This window comes from Genypterus blacodes, unplaced genomic scaffold (assembly GCF_046128005.1).
Source record: "Genypterus blacodes isolate CSIRO-AG114 ecotype Tasmania unplaced genomic scaffold, CSIRO-AGI_Gbla_v1 ptg000017l_1, whole genome shotgun sequence".
Lineage (NCBI taxonomy): Eukaryota > Metazoa > Chordata > Actinopteri > Ophidiiformes > Ophidiidae > Genypterus > Genypterus blacodes.
The window spans coordinates 4068959-4085962 of NW_027466831.1; the positions used below are offsets into that span (position 1 = coordinate 4068959).

Sequence of the window (17004 nt, forward strand, 5' to 3'; positions counted from 1 at the left end):
AAGACGAGTGGAGACAAGAGGAGACAAGAGGAGGAGATAAGAAAAATATATGTCTCCTCCTTATGTAAGAAGTTCTTTCCTTGTGTTTTCTCGCCCTTTAATCTGAATCTTCGGACAATTGTCTGTGTGTGTGCGTGTGTGTGCGTGTGTGTTGATGTGCCTGGGTTAATGAAGAGCAGTAAATGAAATCCTTTATTGTGTTTGATATAATGTCAGCTTCCATTAGGGGGAAACTGGTGCGAGGAATGATTGCTGCACTATCGGGGCCCAGAGAAGGTACAGGGCGGGGGGAGGTCGGGGTGTGTGTGTGTCTCATTATGCGTGCGGGTGCGTTTGAGTGCGTATGCGTCTGAGTCTGTGCACGCTTGTGTGCGCACACCCCGGGGCACTGCGGAGGCACACAGTGTGTTCTGTAATTATAAAATCATTAGCAGGTGTCCAGAGGAGATATGAATATGACTGTAATCTGTCCCCGTCCGTGATGGAGCGCTTGTCTCACTCAAATGTCAGCCTGTCGTCGCCGGTCCATTGAGAAGTCTGACGGATCTTAAGTCAGAAGATTGAGACGCGGCGTCCGCACTTAGTCTTTATGACAAACGGATCTACAGCCATTTATTATCACATACTCTTGCCTGTTTTGTTTTTATTAGCTTGAATTTCACTGTAGAGAAACTTCCAGCCACCTTGACCTTTTTTAAAGTTGGATTTAGTTGGAAACTATCAGTGAAATGTGACATGAAAATCGGCGGCGCATAGCAGAAACACAGCCAGGTAGAGGAGATCAAACAGCATCTGTGCGGGCATGTATCTGGACGGACATAAAAACCAGCATTGTAGCGCTGGCAAGGAGACAAAGTCACATTGTAATCTAGAGCAGAGGGGCGGTTTCTATAGCAACAGAAGGCATCTAACCTACGCGCCACTGCCTCTGCTGAAATCTGAAATTGGGCAGTGGAAGCTGGGGCCGAGGATGAAGAGATGGGGAGAGATGGAGATAAGGCAGGCGGGGTGGAGGAGAGGAGGGACGGAGGAAAGGGAGAGGAGGGCGAGCCGGTGGAGATAAGAGCAGAGGAGAGGAAGGATGGACGAAGATGAGCAGTGGCGGATTGATGTGAGAGGGAGGGGCAGGAGATCATCACCTGACCTCAGTGTTTGGAATTTGTTGGTCCACTCAGCGTGATAGATTTAATTTACTGATAGCGCTTTGTGTCGGTGGGAATTTCACCCGCCGCTTGTGTGTCCGTGTCTGTGTGTGTGTGTGTCTCGCTGGTGTGTGTGCAGATGAGTGGCACCGGAATGTACATTAGCGAGTGTGTATGCGAGCGATGAGCTTAGGATAATTGCTGGCTTGGTGTTGTATCAGATGTGTGTTTAACCTGGACCCCACAGAGACCTGTGACCAGCCGCAGCAGATGGCCGCGTTACCCTGGGGGCTGCTGGGAAGGGTCATGGTGGCCGACCACTCATCCACATAGAGCCACTTCTCCTGTGTGTGTGTGTTCCGTTAACTGTAGGTGCACATGTAATTATGTGCTACAAATTGCATATTAAACACTGCAGGCTCATTTGGGGCGTTTGAGAGCTGGTTGGAAATGCGATTTGCTATGAGAACATTATTATTGTTTTACATTCTTCTTTCTTCTCTTACAATTTGTACTTGACTGCCTCACAGGTCCATTTTCAAGGGCCCACCACATGTCTTTTTTGGCCGCTCATTTCTAGTTACTATATTGTGTATATATACTCTATATATATAACAGTCATTGTGCTACAAATGGGACAATTTAGTCATTTCTGAGCGTTTATAGTAATCTAAGTGAGTACAGACGGATACCTGCAGCATTCAGGGGAATAACCATGGGAAGAAGGCCGCCACCTCCCCTTTAATCTTGATTTCTGCCCTTCAAATCGACTTTAATGTAAGAAATCCACGAGCTCGATGTGAATGAACGACGAATGATGGTTTTGAATTGCGACATTTCGGGTTCTTAAGCGTGACCTGAGAACATGAATTTGCTCTTTCTTGAACAAAATGGACTCGTATATGATAGATCAGGCAATGAAAGAGTGCAACCAAGACAAATAAGTCATTCACAACAAATCAACCTGGCAGCACAAATTTTTATGTTTTAAGCAAGTGAGTTATTTAACAATTGAAAGCTGGAAATTAAACTAGAGGAGCAATTCAGCTGATAAAACTTCCTGGAATGATGATATCCTTGAGGGGAAGATGCAGCAGGGACTTTGGAGTGAGAGGTAAAGAACTCAATCAGAGCCCCTTAATAAAATAGATCATTCCCTTTTCTGATTCAGTAGAGAATTATAATCACAGGTGGAATCACGACAGTTTGAAGGAGAAGCGGCTCGAGGGCGGTGGGATTTGTTTGACGGCCTCTTCTGCTTCATCTCTGTCGCACCCAGCTCAGAACTGTTTCAGGTGTTGTGGTGCAAAACCTGGAATGATTTATATTCTAAGCCCTCACATTGCCACCTGGTGGATAAATTGTTAAATCCTGCAGATTGTCATAAAGTACACAAGCAAGTATGAGCAGCGCCGCTCGTGTAGCAGAGTTGATCCAGAGTATAATCCAGGCCTACTGTAAATGCTGATTATGAAGCCGGTGTGCCGGGCGACAGCGGTGAGAGATTATGTGCAGGGTCCCAGCAGTGTAAACACACAATCCAGCTGTGCAAAGAGAGCCCGTACTGATGACATCGCTAGTTTGTTACTGTGTACACGGAACGACACGGCGCATGAATAAATGTCAGGAGCGAGGAAATATAAGGCCAAAGGAGCTGCAACGTAAGAGCTTTAAGTAAGTAACGTCCTGCTCCAATAATGTGCTGTGTGTTATGTGTTGAACAGCCGGGAGGTGTACCCTGGGTGCCAGGAAGCCGCCGGTTATTTACAGGAAGTGGTGGTGAATAATGAGTTGTAATGCAGCGATGGTGACAGTAAACTGTGGAGGAGCGAGGGACCAGTACAAACAGGACTGGGCTCCGGATCAATCCTGCTGCCAGACACAACAACATAGTGGCTCTACCTCTCTCCCTCCCTCTCTCTCCCTCTGTGTCTGTCTCTCTCTCTCTCTCTGCAGAGGCACAACGCTATTTTTAGCCCTGGCATCTCTCTTCCCACTGCACTCACCACCATCATCACCCCCCCTGCATCCCTCCATCCCTCCCCTCCCCTCACCATTCTTCCCTCCATATCTCCCTGACCTCAGCCTCCATACTAACCCTCCAATTTAACCCTGTGTACTCCCGAACTATCCTAACGGCGTGAGAGCCGAGGATAGAGCTGGAAGAAGTACCTTGTTCATGCACCGATCAATAAAATCCCCAAAAATGGAGATACAAGGTTTTTATTCAACCAACAGTGAAAGTGAATGACGTAAAAAATGAAACTTTCAGACAATTCTTATCTGCCCATGAGTCAGTAAATACACAATACACACAGTACTTGAGTTAATGTTACTGAGTTACTCTCCAGCTCTGGTTGGGGGGGAGTGCTGGTGAGATGAGGAAGGTGTCTCAGGCAGGTCGGTCCACCCCACGTTTATTGTGGGAATGAGTTCCTCAGAAAATCGCTAAGCCGATGAAGCCCTGATTAGCGCTGGAGGGAAGCCAAGACCCGGTCACAGTGTGTGGAGAGACGCTCCCCTGCCGAAGGACCCCAGAGAAACACAGAGGCAGAGACAAGCAGAACATAGTTTTTGTTTTTTCTGCGTGTGCTGTAGGTGTTTGTCTTTCTGTGCCAGCGTGTGTGTGTGTGTGTGTGTGTGTGTGTGTGTGTGTGTGTGTGTGTGTGTGTGTGTGTGTGTGTGTGTGTGTGTGTGTGTGTGTGTGTGTGTGTGTGTGTGTGTGTGTGTGTGTGTGTGTGTGTGTGTGTGTGTGTGTGGGAGAGAGCAAAACGGCTAAAGCGAGTGAGAGACAAACTGAAACTGAGAATAAACCAGATGCAGTGAGTCAGCATGTGAGACTGACGGAGAGACTCACTGTATCAGCCTGCGTCTTCTGTAGGAGCGCGACCGCCGCGCTTCCACGGCGGGGGCGTCGGTCATTCCTGGTGCCCTTGTGAGTGCGTCCTCAGCCGGGCTCTTCACGATAATGAAGGCGGGGGCCCCACGGATGCCTCTCGCTAGCGTGCGACCCCAGCCGGCCCTCGCCACCACACCTCCACAGCAGATAAGAGGCTCAGAGGAGGAGAGGAAGCGTTGGAGGCTGACAGCAGGGATGCGTGGGGTCTTTATCAGGGGTGAAGGGCTGGCTGGGAATGTGGTGGGATGCTGAGGTTGAGGGGGGGGGCCGGGGGTCCAGGGGCTGAATTAGTGGCTGGTCACCGGTAAATGGAATTGGTTATTAAAAGAGAAACATGGCAGAATACATTTACATTCTTTTCCATTTTCCTTTTCCATTTCTTCCCTCCTTAAAGGGGTCGTTAGCTCCGACAGAGCAACACATCCAGCTGAGCCTGATAAGAGGAGCAATATAAGTTTACACTCATTGCCAACTACTTTAATCCATGACACATCTCAGCTCATACCGCAGCGTTGCCACACACACCTGCAGTTTTCCTTCAAAGAGGATGGAAACGTTCCTACGGTGTTGCAAACACGAGTTGGAACATGCGATACATTGAATCTCGTTATGGAAGTGCATTACGGACGCGAGTGTTTGATCGGAGCGCGGAACAGCCGGTCTGAAACGGGATTTGAGACGAGGCCGCCGCCGGTCCGTTTCGCGCTCGCTCAATCTGTCGCCGCTCGCCTCGTGATGTACTTCCATATGTTTGCCAGATACATCGCATCGCCTCCGAAATCTCAGCGGCGATCTGCTCACCTCCTCATGGCTGTCATTCCACATCACACTACTCCTCCTGTGTTCTGTGATGCTGATTATATTCTCATGCTGAACGGTGTGATGGAATATAACCGTGACTCTTCTCTGGTTTCCCACTGCGAGGAGTCGGGGCTGATATAGACTCTGCTATATCTTCTCTCATCACCTGTCTTCTCACTTTTCCTTTTCTGCACAGGAGCGTGACATTTCATACTACGATTCCAAAGCGGATTCAGACTATGTGAGTACAGTACGGACTGCCTCCCCTTCCCCCCGCCCACCCGCCCGACCGCCCGCAGCCTGCCTACTGTACCTCCAAACCCCCTCGTCCCCCCTCTCCCCCTCTCCCCTCCACTCCCCTCCCATCCTGTCACCCCTTTCCCTGCAACCCCCCCCACTCCCTACCCGGCCTCCTCGGTGTTGATGTCGTCCGTCCACCCCCCCCCCCCACCCCCCCCAGTCACAGCTCCCGCGGGCTGTCTGTGTGTGTCAGAGGTGTACGGTGCTTCATGGTGAGTCGATGTGACAGAGCCAGGCCAGGAAAACGTGCATGTGACGCTGACTTCCGCTGTCCGATTCCCGATTTTCCCCTCGTCCATCTCCTCCAGACTCCAAACGGTGTCAACTGTGGCCCTCAGCAGCGCTCATTGTTTTGGATTTGTCTGTTAAATACTTAGTTTGACAATGAAGACAATTATTTTTGCCTTACCTTATTGAGGTAAGGCAAAAACAATGAGCTTTAAATATGAGTAAGATCCAAAGTACTTAAGGTTCGTTAACAAGCGCCTCAGTCGTATTTTCCTCCCATACACCAAACACCGTCTCCGCCATTCTTATGCACTCATAAGGATCGCAATGATTAAAAGACCTCCAGTAAAGGCCTGCAGGTTGTTATCATTTGGTTTCGACTCTCCACACTAACCCGCACTCCTCCTCGGGATGGGTCACGCTCTGAGCCCGCGCCCGCTGATTGAGTTTCGTGGAGGGGAGCAAGAATCCTCCTTAGATCACCAAAGCACAAAAAGATGGGAGTAGGGTGAGATAGAGAGAGAGAGAGAGAAAGAGAGGGAGAGAGAGAAAGGGAGGCAAAGGAGCCATAAATCACAGAGTGATTTTCTCTTTGTGAACGCCACTCCTGTGATTAATGACTCAGCGCTTTAGGGCCTGTCAGCACATCTAATTGGGGGACATCGGTCATCATTAACATGGCACACTGAGGGTGAGGCGCTGACACACCCCTGACCCCCGCATCGCCAAAACCCGTAACCACCCAAAGACAAAGACGGCGGTCAGACAGAAGGTCATTCCCCTCCTCCAGCCCCCCGCCCCTCCACCCGCCACCCTCTTGTAACCCCACCAGTGGTCCTGTATCTGATCTGTCCTGCTCCCTCCCACAATGACCTCTTTCAATTAGGACTCGAGCCCTGCAGTGTCCTGTTCTATTAGGGGGGATATGATAAGAATTCACAGTTCCGTAACGAGGTAAGTAAGTGTTGAGCTGTCTCATCCAAGTCTCGTCTCCTCTGTCTCCTCTGTCTCCTCTATCCCCTCTGTCCCCTCTCCTGCCTGTTAAAGTCTCATCGTGACACTCGACCCTTGAAGTGCAATGTGATCACACACTCACACACACACGCTCTTTCTGCTTTTTCTTCAACTTCCTAACTGATTTTCAAGTCTTTCCGAGTCCTGTTTGGTGAAATAGCTCTGCAAAAACAAACAAGAACACACAAACAGACACACACACACATACACACCGCTCGTCCTCTGCAGAAGATTATAACGTACGCTTGAGCAGAGAGCAGACGAAGCTCGCTGGGTGATGATGCAAATCTCCTCTGGTCTGCGTGTTTGCTGCCATTCTGCGATCTGCCCTGGAAGACGAATCATTTCCTCTCTAGGTAGCAATTTGATTCAAGGACAACTATCAATTATATTAAATATATCATTACTAGACGGATGGAAACATTACTTCAGATTTGGACGTATGTTTGTGTTGTGGTGAATATGTTAAAGCGTTCATTTCCTGCCATCCTGCCATCAGTTTGTTTGTTAAATGCTTTTTTTTTACTCGCAAACTCTTTGAGGCGCTTTCAAGTAAACAAACACACACACAAACACACACATGCGGGTCACAACTGACACGTTCCAGGGTGGGCCCTGGTTAGCAGAGGTTGGGAGTGAGGGAATCTTCAAAATGTCATCTTTACCCTCCTCAGCCTTTAATTAAACCTCGAGAACTGGGAGATAAAATTAACAAATTGGGTAATGAATCGAGCGAAACAGGTGGTGGATGGTGGGGAAAATGAACCAATCAGTCTTTCCTGCGTGGATTTATTCAGCTCCTAATTAGAAGCTGCCTCGGTTAATTATGATTGGGCTCTTCTGAAGGAAAAAAAAAGACCCTTCCCTGCTTGACATTGACAGAATTAGTGTCAGGCTGAGTGATAAACAAACAGCTCGACTCTCCTGTCACACACACACACACATGCACGCACATATGCACACATGCACACATGCACACACTCAGGGCGGGGTTAGCCGATCACACTCGATGCTGCAGGGAAGACGGCATCCCCAAACTAATCGGGTTTAACGCAGAGTCGACCTGACCAACTCCAAACATTATTGATCCCTGTAGCTTCCAGAAGGTTTGTCGTTCAATCAGCCCTCATCAAACGTTAATCATCAAAGTATCACCATTACTAATGAAGTCATCGTGTCATATTAGCTGCTTTAATTTAGTGCTTTACAAATATGAAAGACAGACTCGGGGGCCATTTGTTTTGCTTTTGATTGCAACTACACTCAGATACCGATTTGTTGTTATTTTAAAAAACATCGGCGTGATACAAACTGTAGGTCGTAAGGTCATAAGGTCACACGGCCGTCGTTTTTTAACACGTTTTCCCTCCTTGAGGCAGGAATGTTTACTACGTGTGTGTGTGTGTGTCCCGCCCCAACCTCACCCCGGCTCAGCAGCTTCATCTCCAAAACGTCCCACTTGTCCCTGATGAGCCGCCTGATGATCTCTGCGGTATAATGAGGCCTCCTCTGTGCCACACACACTCAACTTCACTTTTACACTCGTCGCTTCCTCTTCATTGTCGTGTTTGACTTTCACTTTGCCGCCCAAAAAAGACAACAAAGGGTTCAGTCAGCTTAACTCCACCATTTCCTCCAATTCCCCCGCGTTAATTTGAGGATGAAGGCGATGATATACGCAACGATCCTTCTTTACTTTAGCTAAATGTCAGCCGTGCCCTCTGAGTGTTTTCCTGAAGCGTTCTGAAGCTTCTTTTGTTCTCTGGAGCTTTAATGTGACGCTATAAAAGTCAAGAGAAATGAGCGATTCTGTGGACGTTGTTGGATTGTACCCCATGTTCATGTTCTTTACACTGTACCGTTTCTTATGTTGACTTTCAGTGGGACGTCAGTGCAGCGATCCTTCTGCTCATCCCAACAACAGCTTGTAATTGCGTTTTAATAGTCAATTAAAGTTGTGCCATCAATCACTTTGAGCGGAGGACGTGGGGTTTTGATTTAATTCCACCCAAAAAACAAACAGTTTTTATCATGTCAGATCCAATTAACCCACGCTGCTCTATCAAAGCAGCAACGTGCGTGACGCAATCCCAGGTTTGTTTCACACTACAGATTTTGTTTACAGAGTCCAAAAAGGCTTTTCAGAACGTATTTGTAGTTATTAGCTGTTTTTACAAATATTTTAGTAAAGGCTAATTAAGGATGACTAATGAAGGAGGGATGATACAAGCGCGGTGCCAGACGTGTGCTGAGAGCTACTTCTGCTTGCCCAAAGAGCGTTGCGTCGCCTGCAAACATTAATTACACTGTGAATATTTCACCAACGCCCCGACCATGAAGATGATCCAAGTTTTGTGACTGTTTATCTGAAATATTCACTTTGGACATGTGCTTCTACGTAGAGAGCCCTGTGAGGATTCATTCAACACCAAACGCAGACAGAGACTGAGCTCATAGTCTGTGCCAGAGATGAGATCTAGCTCGGTGCCGTTTCTTCTCGATCCCTCCTGTGGGGACACACACACAGATTGTCCTCTAATGATAGCTGATCAGGATTCAAAAGAAAAAAAGAAAGAAAGAAAAAGCCTAAATGTCATTTCTCTTGGTCTGATATCTGACTTTTTCATAATGTGATAACTGTGTCGGGCTTCCTTGTCACGTACGATGACTGACCGGGCCTTGGAAGCGAATCAAACCGACCCGGACCCTGCAGATGAAGAGACCCGTCTGTCTTAAAACACCTTATTCTGTGGACGAGCGGGGGGAGAGGAAGCGGTGATTAAGTGGTGTTGGTTGCTAGTTATTGTTGGGGTTAATTTGTAAGGCACCTCGTGTGTCGTTGATAGTCATCTGGGGTTCTAATGATTCTCTCTGTTTGGTGCCTGTGCTGGTACCTGCTGCTGCTCTGTAATGAGAAGAAGAGGAGAACAAATCCAAAGGCAGACAAAGAGCAGAATAACTGTTTTGTTTTTCAATGCTGTACTGTATATGCACCTTTCCCCCATTTTGCTATCCGCTCCTTCTCATTTGCGTGCTCATTCCAAATTTGTGTGTGTGTCTTGTTTGTGTGTGTGTGTGTGTGTGTTTGTGTGTGTGTGTGTGTACGTGTATGCATCCGCAGACCGAGGACGGAGAGGAGGAGAACCTTCTGGAGAATCCGTTCTCCTTGGAGCTGGAGTTTGTGGACGATGTCAATTTCAAAAACAAGGTCAACTACTCCTCCAGTGCAGTCCAGATACCTACAGACATATACAAAGGCTGTAAGTACACATGTGGCAGCACCGTGTGGCTGTAAATAGGAAAATTGTCGAGTTGTGTCATGTCTTCTGCTGTCCTGCATGGTGGATAACGCACTCAGAATTCACTTTTCCCTTACAGTGTTCTTCTGTTAATGATTACACACACACACACAGACAAGCCATCCGAGGATCAGGATATAAACAAACCCAGTACTCTTTGTGATCGAAACCCCTAATTTGTGGAAGTGAAACTGAACGTTTATGCAACCGAAAATATTGGTTAAACATGCATTGCATAGATAAGTGTGTGTTTGTGTGCCTGTCAGTAAAATCTAATGGATGTTAAGCCTCCAAATAGTTCTGGGTAAACTCTGGGTTTGTTTATATCTCGTGTGATTGTCTGACTGCGGGACTCCTTTTAGCAAAGTCACCATGTCAGCTCTCAGCAATTAAGTTGTTGACAAAGATGTTATTAGGACCAATAAAAAGCATTTTCAAAACAGCGACAAAACACAAAAAAGACTTGGGTCGTACGAAACGCAAATTCCTTCAATTATACATTTGAGCAAATCTTGGTGATTTTGAGTGTTTGGGATCATTGTGGAATTATAATGTAGGCATAAAGACAAAGCTCTCCGTCCTGCACACATGATGGACGTTCTGACCCAGGTCCTCCAAAACTCACACACCCGAGCGCGTGCAGACATAGTGTCTTTTCAAAGTGTCATTTCCCCTCCTGCGCTCGTCTTGATCTGAGGCGTTTTTCTTCGTACAGGCGGCGTATGGCACCTGTCTGTAACAATGGGCCCCCAGCTGTGTCTCCACACAAATCTTGTCAGAATTCGACAGTCTTGGTTCAGGAGAAGATGTCAAAGGCCACGCTAACTCACAATAGAGCAATCATGCCTGCTCATTGTCCCCGAGCCATTTTGTGCCAGCTCTGGTTCCTCTTCTGAGGATAGACAGAGAATAAAGGCCTCATGATTGAGCCTGTTGGAGACCAGAAGCAGAGCAGAACAGAACAGTACAGTGCGTGGAATTAGTTTTCCCACTTTCTTCTGTGGGAAATGTTTATTATTATTATGTTGTTCAGTTTGGCTCCCATAGTGCAGTCTGCTCTGCTAAGATTGCCAACGGCTGATTTTCTGCCAGCTCCTTTATGAATAGTAGAGTCCTTTGGGCGCTTTCCCCCTCGATGATAACCTCCCCGCTGGTAGCTCCCTTTCCCCTGGAGGAGGCCGTGTAGAGCTGCTGTGAGCGAACACAGGCTGAGGTACAGTAAATGCGCCTGACCCCTGACCTTTGTCAATGGTTACTGTCAAATCCAGCCTGACAGGGAACTGTTGCAGCTGACAAAGGTGAAGCTTTGGAATCCTTGGCATGAAAATCCTTTGATCCCTTTGTGTCAATACAGCGATCAGGTGTTCCAGGGAGGGTCAGAGAGTTCAGGACCTCGACTGCATCCTTGTGATTGTCTTCCAGAACTGTGTGGGCTGAAAAGTAGACTTCAGAAGTTAAACTCCATTCTGAAGGTCAGGGAAGGTCTCAGCAATCAGGGTCCTCACATCCTTCACCAATAAATTGGGAGGAATCTTGACTGGAATAAAACAGGCTGTTTAATTAATACAATGAAACACATGTGTAATGTAAACAAATACACAGAACAAAGAAAACGTAGTCCTTAAAAGTATGCTAAACAAAAATATAAACTCAACCATTTGAGAATTGTGATCCAACCTGATTTGACTTTCAAACACTGATGTATCAGTGTGTTACGTACACACTCCTGTCCAATCTGCAGCTTAATAAACCAACCAAACTGATTAATAATTCACGTAAAGTCCAGATGATGAGACCATACAGTACAGCAGTAGAGAGATGTTGAAAAGGTGGAGAGGAACGTTTCCCATGTCTGCTGTGCTGCTCTGGTCCCACCTCAGGGCCCACGGGTGCCTGGGAGAAGATGTGGGTGGATTTTCGCCTCTGGGTCTGCCCAGAGATCTGGCTCAGTATCTGCTTGTGCAGGATGGTAGATGGGAAAGGTGTGTGCGTGTGTGTGTGTAAGCTGATTCAGCACTGCTCCTCAGGGGGAAGGGCCAGAGGGAAACCTGTGGGAAGAATGAAGCATAATGTCCAACAACTGTTCATTAGCGGTGGTGCTCTTTGCGGTCGGACGAGCTGGGTTTGATTTGTGCATGTTGTTAATGCTCCGAATAAATTGTTTTCCGGGAAAGCGACGATGTGAATTGGCAACAAAATGGGTGTCCTTGGAGATGGACCGGGAGAGCGGTGCAGATGGATGGAAAGATGGAAAGACAAGAGGAGGAAGGATAGAAAAGGGGGACGCTTTAATAATAGAAACCGTTTAGAGCAAAGAAGAAGTGTGTGTGTGTTTTTTATAGTGATCCTTTCAGCAGCTAAATGAGGCGATGTATGCGTCCTGGTTTGATTTGTCTGCTAGGCCCCATGTCCGTTTATTGAGATTGAGAGTGTTCCCTGAGCGCAGTAATGAACCATTTTATGATTCATTATCCCACTGCTGATTCCTGCTGCCAAGTCTGCAAACTTTCTAATTAGCTTAGGTCAAATATTCTTACAGTTTTTTCCCTAATTATCATTTCTTATTACAGAATGGACATTGTAGCGCAGCCCCAGAGGAATAAATTGATGCGGGCGATGTCCTGCACGGGGGGAGAGACAGGTCTTAGCCTGGCGGTGGATGTTGTGGAAGCGGCGAGGTAGAGGTGGGGATTTGCTGAGTAAACGACTGTGGGAATATATACTCATCAAAATAATCACGGAAAAGAAAGGAGGAAAACAGAGGAGGAAAGTATTAGGATTAAGTCATTTCAGTGGAATCTGCTAAATGTGCTGTAGAGTTACTAAGCCAGATTTGGTGCATGTAGAAAATGTAAAAGGTGGTGAATCAGCCTTTTCCAGTCGTAGTCATTAAAGTATACATCGTACGCGCATACTACATTTGTGTCTGTATTGTGAATAAGCAGGCGGCGAGGAACAAAGGAAAAGCCCAGCTGAATGTAGGACGCCTGGGTGTGCAGTTTAAATCCTGCCTGCTCCTCTGACGCTCTGTCATATTGTCATTTTCCTATTGTAGTCAGGCACAGTGACAAACGTGGCCATCAGAAATGAATGGTGAGGACCAGTGAACAGTGTGTGCAGATGAAAGAGCAGGGCTTAAACGGTTTGCATGGGGTGATTACACACACCCCCCCCCACACACACACACACACGTACTCCACTAGCAACAGCCTTCCTCTCACTTGTCTGCCCTCACAGTCCAGTAGCTGCCCCGCTCTTAAACAGCCACACTGGTAGTTAGAGCAGATGTTTGCTCCCTAACTGCACATGAAGAGTTAATAAAAAAAAAAAACCTAATCACAATTTTTACGACATTTCAAAGTTGTATTTTTATTCCGTGCTCTTCAGTTTGATTGACGTTACAAACAAACATGATTACTTGGCTCATTTAGAAGAAAATCTGCTTTAATGTTGGAGTCCTTTATACGCTCTTTTACTATGATCTTTACTATCTGTGCTATTGGTTTAAGTGGTGGAAAGTGTATTGTTGTACAGCTGCAGAAAGGAAGCATATAGATGAGTCTCTTTATAAGCTCCACCTGCATGCACTGCTCCGTTTCATTGATTCATTCCTGTGAGGTCTTCTTGGTTTGCGTCAACACCTCTCACAACTTAATCGTTGCAAACGTACAAAGATGATTTATTGCCAGGCTGATGCTGCGTTGAGTTTCACAGGTGTGCTAAATAAAGCTGCTCGTCATTTTTCATGTGCTGAACAGTTTAAGGTGCTCAGTGTTATTATTGTCAATGCTGAGGACACGATGCAAACAATCCAGCTATAGGAACGCAGTAACACATTGTTTGATGCATTAGTGGTGGTCAGACGTTTCCCATTATACCATTAATATGAGATAATGTATATCTATGGATCTATATCTTTTCATCTATTATACTATATCTATTCTCTCTGTTAACATCACTTGTGAATGCAGGAATGAAGGGAGTGCATCTAAAAACCTATAGAATGCTGTGGAATTTCCCGCTGGGGAATAGAATAAAACAATTCCTATGGTCCTTTGTTTAACAGCAGAGAAAAATAAATGGCCACATCAGCGTCCGTATGCTTCCTGCCCTTTCAATGCTGGCCTCCGCCTCGCTGCAGAGCTCAGATCCCCTCTGGGAAGCTGCAGGCAAAAATCATCCAATTCACCTTTGTAAAGAGCAAAATTGCATGGGATCTATGCACGGCGTAATGGAGAATCGCGTGCAACAGATTCGCCGCATAGAAAGTCAACGTGGTGCCGTGTCGGCGGGTCTGAAAAGAAGAAAAAGATTCCCATCTGCAGGGTTTCATTTGCGAGCGTCTGCCTCTGATGTTTGGGAGCTTACTCCAAATGGCGGCGTTTGATCCAGACAGTCTAAGGTCTCTTCATAAAGCAGCGAGAGGAGCCGGGGTTCTGCTTTGTGCCTCTTACTCACATTATAGGCTTCAGCTCCAATTAGGAAATGTTCCTACTTTAAAGATTTCCTATGTATTGCGGCTACAGATTAATATTACAATGTGCCTCATTTGTCATCTTAAAAATATAAGCCTGGGGAATCTTATTAGTTTAGGAGTAAAAGTGTAAAATGAACCTGCTCCTGAGTGGAAATGGTCCCGTGTCCCCTCAGCGGAGGACACGCTTCCTTCCCCCCGGGCCAGATCAGCTCAGCATCATTGAAACTTATAGAAGAGGAGAGACAAGTGCGAGAAAAGGGATTTAAAGTGAGACAGCGAGGACAGACAGACAGGAAGGATGGTTGCCGACGGTTGCCGACGGTTGCTGGCTGCCTCCGTCGTTCACTCTTTGCCCCTCTACCGTCCGCCCCTATAGTGTGTGTGTGAATGTGTGTGCGTGTGTGTTCGCGCGCCCAGTGAAGGGGCGCTATCATTCACCCACACACTAATTAGAACAGTCGGCACTGCAAACTCCACTTCACTCACCGCTGGGCTCATGAATTACATTTCTCCTATTATTTACTGCACTTCTTTAATTAGAATTGAAATTATTGGAGGCGCGGGGTTGCAGGTGAACTCAAATATGTTCTCAAATATGCAGAGAAGTTGGTGTTCCCTGCAGGATCGAGGCCTCTGGTGACTCACACACACCTAATAATGTAACCCCTGCATAAAACCACCGCATGGATTTAATCTGTTTGCTGATACTGCAAATATATTCTTATAAAAGTAAAATATGAAGTTTATTTTGGATGATGTGTTTTATAATCTTTCCAACCAAAAGGCACAAAATGCAATTCCCTTCCTTTTGGGGAGGCTTCGGCTTTGTTTTAGTCCATTTTTCAGGGCGTTTGAACGGCTGCCAGTTTCTCTTTCTGCCGTTCCCTCTGGAGGATGAAAGGTTTTAGGTTCGGCGTCTTAAACACTCAGCCAGACCACAAAGCAGCCGCGGAGGAAGAGGACGAAGGGCAGACAGAGAGGGAAAGAGGAGAGAGAGAAAACAAATTAGGGGCGTCAATGCAGAGAGAGAGGGGAGGAAATGCACATTGTGGGCTCCGTCGACCTTGAACCGTGCACGGCTGCGGTTTATCGTCACGACCGCTGTTTTTCCTCCTGATACTCTTGACGATCGGCTGTGATTTTACAGCCAAGAATCAAAACAAAAGCTGTCATTTGTCAGTGAATTCTAATCGGCATGCATAAAGTATTCCCTGCATGTATGGGAAATAACCTTCATTTAAATGTACGACTTTGGGGGAAACGTGCTTTCTGAACAGAGAGCGAGCCGTGTTGGCCTCCGTGTTGTTAACCCCTCAAGTGCCCCTTTATGTAACATCTCCTATATGTCTGAGAAGGTATAATTAAACAAAAGCGCGACCAGACCTACTTCTAAGTCGCTGTGTTTTAAAGTGGCATATGTAAGCGCTTTACGGCGATGGCGGTGATAATGATTACGACTCTTCAAAAGACTCCACTAATGGCTGTTGCTCCATTACCGTTATGGATTTCTTATGAGGGACTACTTGTGCGGCGCTATGATATATTACAGGCGTCTGTGCCTTTTCCTGCTCGGTGTATCCAGCAAATGTGTGTGTACCCGCTTCTACAATGTTGGATTAATATTGGGCATAAGGCGCCGATCTTCCCTGATGGCTTTTAATCTTTGGGTATATCTGTGTGAATAATGTGTGTATGAGGTGTGTGTGTGTGTGGGGGGGGTCATGGGATAGAGATTGGGGTGTTGAGGAATGATCCCGCACAGAGCTGCTCCATAAATCCCACTCATAATTGTTTCCCTACTTGGTGTGCGGTCTTGCTCCGTAAAGGGGCAAAGCCAAGGGTGCGAGACACGTCAGGGGAGCGGCACGCTGATGAATTACAGTCCAAAGATATCGAGGAGAGGCCCGTTTCAGGTGAAGGATGAAGGAGCCCAACGCAGGGCGATCATGGCCCCCCCTGTGAGCACATAACGCCCCCCCCCACACACACACACCCAAAGGGACATTTTTCTTTTTATCAACTGTCCAGAGAAATCGTGACATATCCTAACAGAATAAATCAAAGAGAATTAGTTGGCTGTGTTGTCTTATCTGCGATGTGCCCGTTCTTCTGCAGAGATAACCTGCAGATTGTGTGTGTGTGTGTGTGTGTGTGTGTGTGTGTGTGTGTGTGTGCTTGCACAGTGAAGGTGGCTCACATCTAAATCTGATTCTTTTAGCGTCAGCTGGCAGCATAATTCAATGACGTCCAGTCTGTCCCACTGGTTTTATAAATAAATACAAACTATCATACGTGCACGCATGCATACAAACGCACACCAAAGCGCATGAACGCACAAACAGCTGTTGAATTTGCCTGTGTGTGTGTGGAGCTCTGGGCACTGATGCAGTTGATAACCCTCTTTTCATAATTTGGTTAATAACTTGATATTAAGGACTGGTGCTAGTTTAAATGAGCGGCCTCATGATGTCACTTTGACCTCGACCCGCCCGGATCATCACAGATCAGAGCGGCCATGATGACATACAAGCTTTCTGTCACATTAGTCAGATCTTTTTGAACAGACGGCCCGCATGAAATTAAAATGTAACTTTGTCTTCTGTTAATATGCGATTGAAATCTCATCTAAACGTAGCGACTCCTCTCCCTTCCATTTCCTCTTATGTGTAATATAAAGGTTGTTTGGTGTGAGGTGATATAGAACCTAATGTCCTATCATTTGATCAGTTGTATCAGTACATTCAGCTGTGTCTGTGAGCCAAGGTCCAGGGAGATTTCTGATTGGGAACATGAAAAACACAATTTAAGCATAATAATTTGTTCCGCTGTGTTTGTCCTTTGCAG

At 46.6% G+C, this 17004-nt stretch overlaps 1 protein-coding gene across 1 annotated transcript in view; it reads left to right on the forward strand.

Moving 5' to 3' along the window:
• Positions 1-17004, forward strand: part of cacna2d2a (calcium channel, voltage-dependent, alpha 2/delta subunit 2a) — a 109389-nt gene that overhangs the window by 59196 nt on the left and 33189 nt on the right. The window contains exon 5 of the mRNA XM_076141113.1: positions 9506-9644. Within this exon, the coding sequence (XP_075997228.1) occupies positions 9506-9644 (139 nt within the window). The remainder of the gene's footprint in view (positions 1-9505; positions 9645-17004) is intronic.